The sequence below is a fragment of the Chelonia mydas genome, chromosome 9 (genome assembly GCF_015237465.2).
Source record: "Chelonia mydas isolate rCheMyd1 chromosome 9, rCheMyd1.pri.v2, whole genome shotgun sequence".
In the NCBI taxonomy this organism is placed as follows: domain Eukaryota; kingdom Metazoa; phylum Chordata; order Testudines; family Cheloniidae; genus Chelonia; species Chelonia mydas.
In genome coordinates, this window is record NC_057855.1 from 21,747,289 (window position 1) to 21,761,758 (window position 14,470).

General features: G+C 36.3%; 1 protein-coding gene across 9 annotated transcripts in view; it reads right to left on the minus strand.

Moving 5' to 3' along the window:
- SMC4 (structural maintenance of chromosomes 4) overlaps positions 1 to 14,470 on the minus strand; it is a 101,901-nt gene that overhangs the window by 81,768 nt on the left and 5,663 nt on the right. For all 9 annotated transcript variants that reach the window (XM_027825516.3, XM_007063083.4, XM_043522309.1 and 6 more), the window contains exon 5: positions 12,893 to 13,069. In XM_027825516.3, the coding sequence (XP_027681317.2) occupies positions 12,893 to 13,069 (177 nt within the window). The remainder of the gene's footprint in view (positions 1 to 12,892; positions 13,070 to 14,470) is intronic.

Here is a 14,470-nt window from a genome sequence, read left to right on the forward strand (position 1 = left end):
CCTTCATGTGAAGTTGATGGAAATTAGAAGAAATTTATATTGATGTACCATCACTATATGGATTACATTCAGTTCAATGCTTTTTTAATAATTTTGTATGTGTAGTATCTTTGCCTTCATAGTGATTGGCCAAGGTAGGAGTTTGCATGAGTCAAAACTGGATCATTCTTAATCTGGATAAGATAATGGAGATACTTGTTGATTGGTGGAAATCAGTACCTATAGAGAATGGCAGGTTTTCCAGTTGTATAAATAAGATGTGTAATTTAGGAGCAACCTCTGGTCACCTTATTGCCTCTGGAGTCTTAGGTAGTGTTAGAATGGGGAAAAGCACTTCCAATCTGTGTTTAGCAGGATAATTATTCAATAATTTATGATACTGAAGTTTACGTGGTGCTTCACAAACTGTAAGATGCTTTCCCTGCCTCAAACTGCTTACTATCTAAGGACAAGACAAACCAGAAAAAGACAATGGACAATACTTTTGAAAAGTGAGATTAAGGGAATTTAACACTGAGAAGAATATAGGAAGGTTTCCAGACAGAAACGAGTTTAAAGGAAGCAAGTTGTTCGACTGTCAAACTGTTTCACAAGTAGAGGGGAGAAAAGCATTACAGAAGGCCCAAAGCCAATAGCAGGAGAAAGTGGAAACAAGGAAAGAGCAGGGCAACTGGATTGGGAGAAAGAAGCAAACAAAAAGCAAAAAGGTGGGGGGGGGGCGGGGGGGGGCGGACGTGGAGGGAGGTTAGAAGGAAGTGAGAGCAGAGATATAGGTGGGGACAAAATTATGTGCAAAGCTTTAGAATCAAGGATGAGGAGACAGAGTTTGATCTAGAAAGAGCCAGGAAGCCAGTATCTTCAGATAAGGCAAGTGTTCAGCTAAGTTCCCTCTAAGCTGTGTGGCTGTGCAGCTACCTATTAAGCCTGGTGTAGGGGATCAGGGCTGCAGCAGGGATAGCAAACCTCCCCCCGCTGGCCCCAGTGCAGGCCTGCTGAGGCCAGGGGAGCCGACATCCCAAACCCCTCATTCCCGGCCCCACCCCAGAGTCGTCACCCCTAGTCAGAGCCCTCACTCCCTGCATCCGACCCTCTGCCCCAGCCCTGAGCCCTCTCCCACCATCCGAACCTCTCAGCCCCAGCCCCACCACATGAATTTTGTTATGTGTACCAATATGAAGGTGATGTGTCACACATCCTCTCCATATAGGTGCAAATAATTTATTCCGCACATGGATGTAAAAAATTAGAGGGAACACTAGTGGTCAGGTGAAGGTCTAGTCTGATGTTGCTGAAGATGAGGATTACTTTAGCTGTGGCATTTTGGAGTGAGGGAAGTTACAACAATCAAGGCAAATGACAATCAAAGTATAGAAATAAGGTTTTAAGTAGTGGGGGTAGTGACAATTGTAACTGATCTGGACCTCGCCAGGTCATACGTATGGCCTTTTACCCCCAGATGGGATTACTAGAATATGTAGCACATAGCACTGCCCCCCCAAAAATAATAGCTGCTTATTGTATGGAATATGGAGGCCTACCATAGAAACATATTACACAAAGGATCCAAAGCCTGCCATGGCTCTTGTTTCAATTCAGGGTGCAATTCAAAAAAAGTTATACCTATTGATATTTAAAACCCTAAATTGGTCTTGGGTGGTAGCTACTCGAAACACTGTCCCAGTGAACCTTTAAAACAGTTTGTGACCTTGCTTGCAGTTCAAAGATTTAAGCTAGGGGCTCAAATTTGCTTTCCCACTTCCCCTAACAGGGCCCAGTCTGTACGCTTTTGAGACAGTATAAACACTGCCTACATAGATTTTGCCTAATGGGGTGGATTATGTATCTACTTATAGCAGACCGAGTTTGATGTCAGTCATCTAATTTTGTCTTTTTAAAATATATACACACTGACCCAGATATGATGGCTTCAAATGGGGGAGTAGTGCTTTTTCAAAGAAATACTGGCACCAGTGTCCACACACTATTAGGAGACTATTAGAAAGACCACTGTGGCTACCAACATCTTCACAAAAAGTCATACACGCTGGTGATTAAAGGAGAACACCCAATGTTTAGTTGTAATAAAGAAATTAACAGATACAAATACAAAGTATTTTTTTAAAATCATAAGCGTAGCGTTATCAACAATGTAATATGGTGTCATAAATATAAAGGGAAGGGTAAACACCTTTAAAATCCCTCCTGGCCAGAGGAAAAACCCTTTCACCTGTAAAGGGTTAAGAAGCTAGGATAACCTTGCTGGCACCTGACCAAAATGACCAATGAGGAGACAAGATACTTTCAAAGCTGGAGGGGGGAAGGGGGAAGAAACAAAGGGTCTCTCTGTCTATGTGAGGCTTTTGCCGGGAAGAGAACAAGAATGGAGTCTTAGAACTTAGTAAGTAATCTAGCTAGATATGCGTTAGATTCTGTTTTGTTTAAATGGCTGATAAAATAAGTTGTGCTGAATGGAATGTATATTCCTGTTTTTGCGTCTTTTTGTAACTTAAGGCTTTGCCTAGAGGGATTCTCTATGTTTTGAATCTGATTACCCTGTAAGGTATTTACCATCCTGATTTTACAGAGGTGATTCTTTTACTTTTTTTCTTCAATTAAAATTCTTCTTTTAAGAACCTGATTGCTTTTTCATTGTTCTTAAGATCCAAGGGCTTGGGTCTGTGTTCACCTATGCAAATTGGTGAGGATTTTTAATCAAGCCTTCCCTAGGAAAGGGGGTGTAGGGTTTGGAGAGGATTTTGGAGGGGAAAGGCGTTTCCAAGTGGGCTCTTTCCCTGTTAAATATTTGTTAGAAGCTTGGTGGTGGCAGCAATAAAGTCCAAGGACAAAAGGTAAAATAGTTTGTACCTTGGGGAAGTTTTAACCTAAGCTGGTAAAAGTAAGCTTAGGGGGTTTTTCATGCAGGTCCCCACATCTGTACCCTAGAGTTCAGAGTGGGGAAGGAACCTTGACATATGGCTACATAGAGAGACAGAGACTATTACTTTATTGAAGAGTCTCTCTCCATTAATTTTGTAAATACTGGATCATAAGAAATCATATTTGCTAGAAACTGGATGCAGGAGTACTTACGTATTCTTTTTAAGCCAATTTCTCTATGGGTCCATAAAAGTGCTGATCACGCAGGAGGATGGCAGGAGTTCCAGTTTCAATGGAGACAGTTACAACTGCCATGAAGAGGAGGTCATGTGGAAATAATACTACAAGGGTTTCTTCCATATTGTTATACCAGGCAAAAAAAGCTAAATTAAAATATAAGTTATCAGTGATTTAAAGGGTAAAAGGAGAATTACAAAATTATGCCTAAAAGTAACTATTACAAATCCAGGAAGTTTAGAGTTTAGGGTGTTTTTTTTAAGTATCCATACACTAAATATGGAAATGTACAGTTAAGGTACCCAAACCATCAGAACTCTGCCCTGGAGTGCTGACATGAGGGAACATAAATAAAAACTGACCCTAAAAGACAGTTTTATTAAATCGGGAACCACAAATACTAAATGCCTTGAAACTGTAGTCATGTAGTTATTGCATATTATTAATGGGGCAAGGTTAAGGCTGTATGAGTGCCTTAACTGCATATTCCTGTGAAAGGAAAAGCTTGTATGTAGGCTTGGAAGAATTAGATTTTATATAATTATAATGAATACTGATGTTTAGTTTTAAGCATTATTTATCTATTTAAATTTTCACAGTTGTGGGAAATGAGGGGGGAGGTCAGACAATTTAACAACTGGTGCTGAGATTTGAGCAGTTTAAGCTTCATAACCATTAAAACACAAACTGTCATCATAACATGTCAAAATATACATTGTATATTTCCTTAAACAAGTTCTCAGACCACATCTTACTTTGCATATCTGTAAATTTTGATCAATGGAAATATTTTCCCATCAGTGGTATGTATTTGGTGAAAGACCTTTGCTAACATTTACCAATAAAAATCTAACCCTCCAACCTTATTTATGTGGCAATACAGACCTTATATTACACTTAAATTTATATTTTAAGTGGATCTCATTTTCAAAGGCTTTAAAATAACTTTTCTTCATCAAGATGAAGATTCCAGAAGATAAGCTCTTTGACTGATAAGAGTTCCAAAATAAAAAGTTGACTAAGATGGCTAGTTTCTATGAAGAAATTGAAGTTGATGAAACTGAACAAGTTTGAACTTTTTTAAATTTTGCTAATGGATGACTGTTGAGTGAATAGTCATTGCTAGGGGTTTTTTTTTTCCAGTCAGCTATTTTTATTTTGTGATGAAGTGATGACAATGTCGAAGACCTCTTCACCTGGCAAAGACCTTGCCAGATTTCTCAAAAGTGGTCTCATGTAATCTGAATTTTTTTATTTTTTGTATTGGTCAAAGACTTAGTCTTTGTAATAAGTAAAACACTGAATATTTTAAAAATTGCTGATTCAAGTGGAACTTTCTCAAGTTGACGCTTCCTCAAAGAATCTAATTCAAACCAGATTTGAAGAATAAGCGAAGTTTGAAAGACATAAGAATTGAAACTAAGGCACAGAAGCCTCACCATTCAGGTCTGCAAGCTATTTGAGGGACGATGGACATTCCAGAATCTTCAAGATTCATCACCTTGGGGAGAAGGCATGACATCAACATAAAGGCCACTCCAGTCTCTGACTAGTCTCTCTTGCTATTGGGTCTTCAGATGCAGGGAAGTACTGTGCTAGCAGAATACCACAGCCCGATTCCTTGATTGAAGTTTGAATGCCTACTCAGAGTCCAGAATATGAAGAGTTTGTAAATCCTTGTTATAATAAGTATCTCATTTTTTTATTTTTGACTCTGTTTTTTGATTTTGTTAGTTTAACTGGTTGTTGTCTCAGCCTAGTTATTTTTAGAATGTGGAAGAGCAGATGTGTGCATACATGTACTGTGAGCACCCACAAAGTTCACCTGGGGCTGGCACCTGTAAGAAATATACCCCACATTTAAACAGTCCTAAATCTCTCAAAATTATTTTAGAGCATGTTTCGCGTTTAAAAGTGTTGAGACATGCTTATCAAGTGTTCTGCTAAAGCCTGTTTTTATAAAAAAAAATTTCTGGGGGCCAGGGGAGAAGTAGTGGTAAGAAAGGGTTAGTGCCACTGCATCATGGAATTCTGAGGAAGCTTTATAATTGACTCAGAGGTTGTGGCCCCGATATTAGATAATTTGGTTTTGGTATTAAGCTACTTAAACATACATATGATTGACTGATTATAAATCACGATGAAAAGAATATGTTTCACTGTTTAGTTTAATATTAAACAGCTTAGCTTTAAGTCTTTTAACAAAATGTATAAAAAGATGCCAAGTTACATTTCTTTCAGTAGGCAATGTGGGTCCAAGATGTGAGTGGATAACAACTGGACAACCTAAACGCCTGACAAACTCCCCATAGTTAGTTTTTTGTTCTTACATTCCCGTGGCTCACTATGTTTGAATCTTAATTCTCAATGTCCTGAGTTTGCAATGCCTGGTTTTGATATATCTACACTGTATTTTTTTTTTTTAACCCTTAAAGTTGAGGATATGTATTCTCAACTTAACGCCAACGGGTAATTTCCTACTTGGCAATTACTCTGTTTTGTTAAAGTTATATAAAAAACTTACTGCAGCATGTAAATTAGATTAGGAGAAAGATGATTGATAGAACTACCTCTATTATAGTAATTGCATTTAATAAGTTGAGCTATTGACCTGGCTCCATCTACTAGTCTATAATCATAATGAATTTAGCTTAATTACACCTAATTTCTTCAGTATAGCCTATGCACAAGACTTTAATGCATTAACTATATGAAAACATGATGAGTGTGTTAGCATGAAGATAATTCAAGACAAAAACGGACCGATAATAAGCACTACAGTTCTTAAATCTATTTAAAATGAATTTTAACTCAAACTAAGACATATTTTTGTACTCAGAGTAAATGCTGTAAATTTAAGGACAATGGCCCAGATTCCCCGAAGGTATTTAGGCCAATATGTTTTTCTTCATATGTAACAAACGGGCTGATATTCTCCTTTTAAGTTCAACACTCAATTTTAACTATGGCATTGTAACCAGTACCTCCATAGTTGCCAGTAACAATTCTAACTCTCTGATTGTGAGCAAACTAAGTAATTATTTTCTGGCTAGTTAGACGTATTTATATGGTGGGTTTGCATCATCACATGCTAGGTGTAATGATTTGGTTTTTTTTAAATTTAAATTCCTTTAAAAAGGAGGTCTGCTTAATATAAAAAATGAAAACTGCCCAATTCAGGGACTAAGGTGTGAGACTCCAGTTGCCCTGTAAAGGAAAAATGACTTATTTGCTTGATCAAAAGACTAGCTCCCCTTTCAATTCTTGTATGAGAATGTTAATATGGAAAGGTTAGACAAAGCTGCCTATTTACAGGCAGAGCCTACAGTGGTACATCTCCCTTGGAGTATCAAGCACAGTAGAGCCATAGTTAGGATGAGGGATATTAATCCTCAAAAATTTATATCCAGCTGCTTCATTAAGGCATTTCACGCACTGCAAGAGGAGTTATTCACTGAATGGGTATTTCGCATAATTGAACCCTCATGACTTACTCTTTCCCCCTTTGTAGCTCCTCTTAAGTATAGAAACAGGAATTGCTTATATAGTCAACAGCAGAAGGAAACTCTAGTGACCCCTCAGATTTGCTGGAAGAAGAAACCACATGAGAGAGATATAGTTTATATTTTGCAGAAGTATTTAATATTTTGACTTTGTAAAAGAGGTTTTATTAAAAACAAGTTCGGTGACACTCATACTTGAGTCAGATAATTCCATGTCCTTCCATCTCTGAATTTCCATTCTGGCCTGATTTTAGCAACTGCCATTTTGAGACACATTAGAGCTAGGAGTACTGCATACATAAATTATTTAAAAGCTTAAAATTGTAGACATAAATTGAAATAAAGCCTTAGATGATGTAACTACTAGTCTCGGCTGTAGCTTTTTGCAACAGCCAGTACAAGTTACATTAGGACTGAAGTGAAAGAGGCAAGAAGGTAATGAGAATTGGCATGTCACAAGATGCTGGACCAGACATGAATGCTATTTTACAAATGGTAAGATCTGGCCTTTGACTTTCACTAGTCCAGGCAAAGTCTCAAGCCAGTGAAATTTTCAATTCCTGAATCCAACACTGGCCACCTACAGAGATGTCATACCAGATTGTTCACCTAATTCCATTTTCTATGTTCCTACAAATACATTGAGACAACAGCTTCATCTGATATAGCCCCCCACGCCCCACCCCCAGGAGCTGTAAACCATTAATGTCTACCAAATAATAGTTTACACATTCGGTGTATTGTCTTATCTCCCCTCCCATTTGTAGTTGTTCTTCCACTATGGTGTTGATTGTGCTAGCAAAAAATGCCTTCAATTTCTTTGCTTCTTCTAGGTAACTGACTTCAATTTTTCAGTGGGGGTGGGGTAGGGAGTGAAGGGACGAGGTGAAGGAAGAGAGAAAAATCATTAATGCCAGAAATGTAAATACTGGATATGCTTTTTTCAAAATGGAATTTTATAATGGCATCCACACTTGACCTTCACTGTTCAACCGAGATGCTTTTTTCAAGCAAAAATGCTCTAATCAAGAAACTGATTTCCACAGAATTTTCAGGCCACTTATTATGCACCCTTATAAGTAATGCTACCTTATTCTCCCCTCCACTCTTGCAAAGGAGTCTCTCACAGAGCTCTCATTGCTCTGAGTTTAAACCCCTACAAGTCTATTATTAATAGGACGGGACCGGGAAAATAAACTTGTAGGGGTTTCTTTCTTTTTTGCAGTTATGTCTCATTTTCTAGCCTGCAATTTCTCCATATTTGCCAAATAGGAAAAATTCACTTGGTGACACCATCCTTATAATTTCTGCCAGTACATCCCCACAAAATTAAGTATTACTGGGTGTGGGTTGAAAAAAATAATATAACAATACAGTGGATAGTTTAATTACATACTGGAGTCCTGTAAGTATCTTAGATATACATTTTGAGAATTTTAATTCAAATGTTTGATAGATGCACATGTATAGGAAACTTTCAATGACACCCTAATTTTCCCAAAGCTGAGAAATTCAGAATTAGCCAGTTACAGTAATAGATGAACTTTGTATAGAATAATTATGCGTTCATAATGCAGTAGTACTCCAACTTAAGAGTTATCTTTGCTAAACTGTTATTTACACATATTTTGACTGTAATTTTGGAAGCTCTCTCAAGAACATCCTGTTCAGCTCTGTGCTAAATATGATTCCTTAAGTTAGACTTACACTCACAGTCTTTAGTTTTGGAATCCAAGCCAGAGATTGACAATCTCAAGAAAATGCAACATTTAACTGTATAATTCATAAAAAAAATTCCATCTGGAAGAGAACACAATTTAAATATACTAATCCTGCTCCATTATTGTCCTAATGAATAGCTAGATGAGATGCAAAGTGTAGTCTGCCCACACCCATGTTTAATAAGAGAGACAAATAAAAACTCACAAAACACTCACTTTTCCAGTGTTCAACAAGTTTGCTAATTACAAAGAGTAACACTGTAAGCAAATGAAGATTTTATGATCTGCAAAGTCAGATTCTGAACAAATCCAATAAAAAGCATCAGAAGACACTCCCTGAATATAACAGAATTATTTTAGAACCTTAGACTTTAAATCTGACAATATACAATAGGCATGTGTATTAATCTTCAAAAAGTCAGATTTCTCAAACCATAAAAGAAAGAGAGAGAGAGAGAGAGAGAGAGGGAGGTTTTTTTTTGAGAAATATTTATCTGACATGGAAGTCTAATGAAAAATTTAGTGACCTCTAAACATTAGGTTTTAGAATGCTGGAAGTATAAAAGAGGCAATAATTATCATATCCCACTGCATTGGGTTCACTTCAGCATGAAGCATAACACTAACACAGCAGTAGCATAAACTACTTTTAGTACTCACTCGAATAAATCTGTGTATTGCTTATGAGCATTTTATATATAGGAATTGAACTTTCACATGGATTAAAACAAATGCAATAAAGACATTATGTAAAATTAATCCTACCCACTGCTCACAAACTTGTCCTAAAAGTGGAGGAAGAAACAAACAAAACAAACCAACCTGTTTCCTTATTGGAAAGCAAACTGCTCCCCCCAACCACTAAGTCTTCCAACCCTCTAAAAAGCGATTCCTAAAATATTTCCATGGGCCAACAGGTGAAAGGAGATTTTAATATATTAAACTTTTGCTGGCAGCAGTCTTAAATCATAAGACAAAAATACATTGCCATTAGCTAAAAACTTATTAGTACACTGCAGAATGTTCAGTTAGAACTACAGTGACTATATTTTTTCCTTAAAATTGCTTAAAGGTTACCTGCAAATATTAGAATTAAAAACCTATCAAGATTAGAAGTGTATATTTTAAATAATCAGCATAAGAGGATATGTTCAGCACATAACTTTCAATCTACCTTATAGGAAAACATATTGAAAAATCTCACCATATTTTAATACTTCAACAATTTAGCAGAAATTAAGATTATTCTGGAAAGTAACTGAATAAGAGCCAGCTATCTACTGTAGGACTGGATTTTTCCACTCTTGTTTAGAGATTGAAGTTAATTGTGCACTGAACTGCCTCTCTCATCTTGGAGACATTTAGCAGAATTGTAATCTTAATAGTTTTTTCCCCATTTGCTGGTCACATTCAAGTGTCTTTGCCTATCCCTGGGAAGTCTACGATCTTGACAGATCTCTAGAAGTCCTTCCCCTTTAGTTAGTATTCCTTTTAGTCATACCCACCATCATTCCAGCAAAAATGAAGTAAACAAGATGGCCCTCCAAGCTTAACGCTAATCACTGTCTGGAGGAGCCATTGTTGAGCAACAAGTAGTACAGCCACCTCCTCCATGAGTTTAGCATACTGTAGCCAGAACATCGACCCCAAACACAAATTAACTCAATTCTTGTTCTACATACAAATTCATAACATTTCCATTATAAGCAAGGTTTTAAAAAATAACCTTAGTTTTATTTGCTGTCATTTACAACTAACCGTTTTACATCACAATTTCAGTAAAATTTTAAAATCACATTATCTTAAACCCAACAGCAAGATGCTGGACTTTTCTACAATAAGGTATACTTTTATTATAAGCTTTACAATGACAAATTTCATTTTTGTATTATAGTTTTAGATAGCCTGTGGAACATTTGAAAAGTACACCTGGACAATTTTAAGTGTTTACCCCAAATTAATAAAGTTAGCTGCTATAAAATATTATCAAAAACCTGAAGTACGTGGTGCTGAAGTTTAAGTAATATTTTCCCCTACTTAAATGTTGCTAATTTTCCATTTTAACTGAAGCCAGTCTATAAATAGTTTTCAAAGGTTTAAAACCAAAATATATTTGTCAAGTCCAGTTTTAGGAGAATAATTTTTGCAACAAAGCTTTTAGATCCTATTAGGGGGTGTAATACCTGAGTAACCTTTTTGACAAGGGCTCTTTGTTGTAAATGGTACTGCTCCTGCTGCCCGCCCCCTCAACCAAAAAAACCAAAACAAAACAGGGTTCTTTGAAGACTGTAGGCAGAGAGGCTATTTTAGAAGTTATGCTTCAAGTGTGTTCAGAATAGCAAACAATACTAAGTGGACCTGATAGAGAGAACCATACTAATTCATTTCCATTTAGTTTGACTAAAATTTAGGTGCCTAAAGTTGGGCACCTAAATCTATTAGGAAAAAGAGAAAGAAGAAAACTAAGTAGAAATAGAGATAGTCCAAAGGTAGGTATTTTTTCTACTGAGAGAAACTGAATCCAGTAATTTTAGGTACTGAATAACTAAAAGTTTAGTTACTATAAGTAGGTTACATTCTGCCTTTGATCTTTATACAAACGTCTCAATGTACAACCTAACTTTCACCATTATCAATGAGGACAGTAGTATATATCCTAAACTTACACCCTGGCCCAGACCCGTTAATTAAAAATAGAATTGGGCCCTCTTCAGAATGAGCACAATATTCTTGTTATACACCATTTAACGGGTCAGGATTTGAGGTATTCACCACTTAAAATTGGACTAAAAAAAATTTCATTTAAATCTTTGAAAAAACAGGGATATATTAAGTCCAGTTTCAGTTATAACAGAAAAGTAGTAACACTTAAGTGGAAATGTTATTTATTGATTCTTAAATTACAGCAGCACATACTTTAAATGCTTAATCATGGGGAAAGCCATATTTTAAAAATGTCCTTACATTTACATAATAAATATTTTTAGCTATAATCCCCAGGCCTCAAATATTCAAAACTGTCACGTTCCCCCATTGGTAGTTATCAGTTCACATTCCCTTTGAGTCAACTAATCATCAGCATCTATCTGAAGCAGAGCTCTACAGACATTTGCACAGGGAAATGGACTTGCTTTATTGAGGAAGACTATTTGCACAGAAATCTGGTACATTTCCCCCTACACAGTTAACAATAGTAATTCGCCCACGCAAGGCCAGAGGAGGAGGAGCAGGGAAGAAAGGGCAGGGTGGTGGGTCTAATGCTGGTTACACAACATTCACTCCCTTTCCCATCATCAGGTGAAAATAATGGGACTTACAACTTTATTTTGGTAGTCCAGTGGACTACTATAATAATAGGTGAGTTTTCACTAATTCTGAATATATATATATTTATTGGAGGGTTGGTTTTTTTGGGTGGGGGTGGGAGAGAGGAATGGAAGGAAAGCCACCCACATTAAAAAGAACTATGTTTGGCAGGAATCTTTCCCAGATATTTCCCCACCTTCGTCCAAGTACTGGAGAAAACATCTTACACCGGGGTTGGCAACCTTTGGCATGCGGCCCATCAGGGTAATCTGCTGGCAGGCCACGAGACATTTGTTTACGTTGACCATCCACAAGAACGGCCCCCCTGCAGCTCCCAGTGGCCGCGGTTCACTGTTCCTGGCCAACGCGTGCTGCACGAAGCCCAATTATTTTTAAGTTGGGAAGCCCTGGATGCTTTTTTGCAGGCTTTTTTCCTCAAAAGGTGAATGTAGGACACCAGCCCCTTCACCTTTAAACCAGGAAGTGAAAATAAGAGTTCCAGGAATGGCAAATTCTCTAAAAAACAAAAACAAACAAACAAACAAACAAAAACCCCCCAAAAACACCAAAACCAAAAAAAACAAACCTCATTTTTAAAAAACTTGAATGAGGTTTGCTCTGAGCTTTAATTACTTAATTGTGCAAGGCTGATTTATGTATTCAAATACTTTAAAAACTCCATCTTCTGCAGTTGTCAAAGAAGCGTAAAGAATAGCATGCTTAATGTGATGATAGTATATACAGACTGAAAGCAACACTAACTTCAATATGTATGTACTATTGAAGTAAAAACATTTCAATGTCATAAAACACTATGTAGACAAATCTCTATTTCACATTTGAGTTGACTCAGTATTGATGCATCTTATCTAAAGGATAAACAAGTTGCTGAATCTCTGCCACGCTTAAGCAGCACAATAATATTGGGGTTTAATATTTACTTTACTACACCAATATTTACGTGCTGCTAGGGCGGAACAAGTATAGCAATTCTTCTATTCATCCAAATTTCAGGAACACACTCAGCAGTACAAACCTTTGGACTAGAGGCATCTTCAACTGTTTCTCTTCCTTAAATTTCCAAAGCAGCAAATAATGATTCGCATTTTTGCTAGAGCATGCAAACCATGATGTGCTGCTAGAGTACTTTAAGGCCTCAAATACAAGACTCAAAGTACCTAGACAAATTTACTCTGTTAGGAGTTTAAGAAAAGTTATATTTTTAAACTCAGAACTAATCAGACTTACCTGTAAAATTAAAAATCTATTATGGTCCAGGTCAATTCCATGGCTTCGAAGCAGAATACCAACATCTTTGAATGTTTTCTTCTTCCCACTGATGTGGTAGACAGAAGAATTATCTCTGTAGGCAGTTCTAGATACACAGAAATTGCTGTTGGGAATGACTTCATAATCATCCCCTTCCTGTTTTGAGGAAAAAACAAAACCAGAAAAACAATTGTTAGTATTAGGTCACAGCTTACTTCAGATTTCACCGTTAAGTGCAGTTTTACTCTGTTGTTCAAGCTTTTACAAGGCAACTGTACCCTGGTTCCCAGTTCTATTGAAGTGTATAATAAATCTTAGACCATGCACACCTCACTAAACATGCAATGTTTTTGCTTCCAAAAACAGCCTTGAAAACAGCATAGAAGCACTCTATATAAGTTTAAACTGAGTGGGCCTTAATTTTATGCCTCTCCCTCCTCTCACCCCAGCTACTGCTTTAAAACACCATAGTCTCTGTTTAGCATCTAATGACAGATTTTTTTTCTTGCTACACTCTCCATGCATATCAAAAAGAAAAAACCTTGTTCAAATTCAAAGAGGCTACTTCTTCTTTTAATCTTTATATTAGGATGCCTTGAATATTTTAACATAATTGCTGTCTTATTTTTGAATAAGTTAGCCCTGAAGGAAAACAAACAAACAAAACACTGAGGAAGAACTTTAGCTAAGTGCCTCTGAAGCTCTGAAGTCATTGTACAAATAGAAGATACAAAAATGATACAGTAGAAACAGACACGTTGAACAAATATATATAAATGTTTTTGTAGCTGGTCAAGAGATCTTTGCTTTACCTGAAAGCAATAGGTACAATAATACAGACACCAAATTTTATTTTTAAAAAGGAAGTTTTAAAGAAACACAGGTAGTTCTAAAATTTAAGAAAGTGGTTTGCCACTTTAATGAAATAGCCCCCCCAAATACAATTAACTTTAATATCAAATCCATTCGGAAGTTGTTTTACGTCATGAAATTAGCTTCTAGGTATTATGCAGATACAAATGAAAACCATAATAAATTTAATTATTGGAACAGTCTAGTATAATAAAAATACATGTCAAATTTTTATTTGTATTCAGATGTAGTTTAATGCAGACAAACAGTGCTTCAACTAAAATGCACGAAGAGTCTATTTTTATAATACCCTTGCCTAGAATTATATATTCTGGTAACCTATTAAATAAAATCTTTTGACTTTCAAGAAGCTTTTTATGATTTACATCAGAAAGCAAGTACACTTCCCCTTTTTTATTTCTTCAGATACACACACAAAATTATCCCAAGCAACATTTCTTGGACAATCAAGTCAATATCTGAGCAATGTTGAACAATTTATTGAAAAGTATTAGAATCCTTTAAGTAAAAATTCCCATCAAGCTGTAAGTAATAATAAATCAACAATACTACATAAAAGTTCACACGAAGTAAAGTGGAAAGCAAAATAGATACATTAAATTCTTTTATTTTTCTATTTCAATCAAAATGAAGGTCACATCAACATCTTATCCCTAATATTTCAGAAAATGTTTAGTCTTTTTA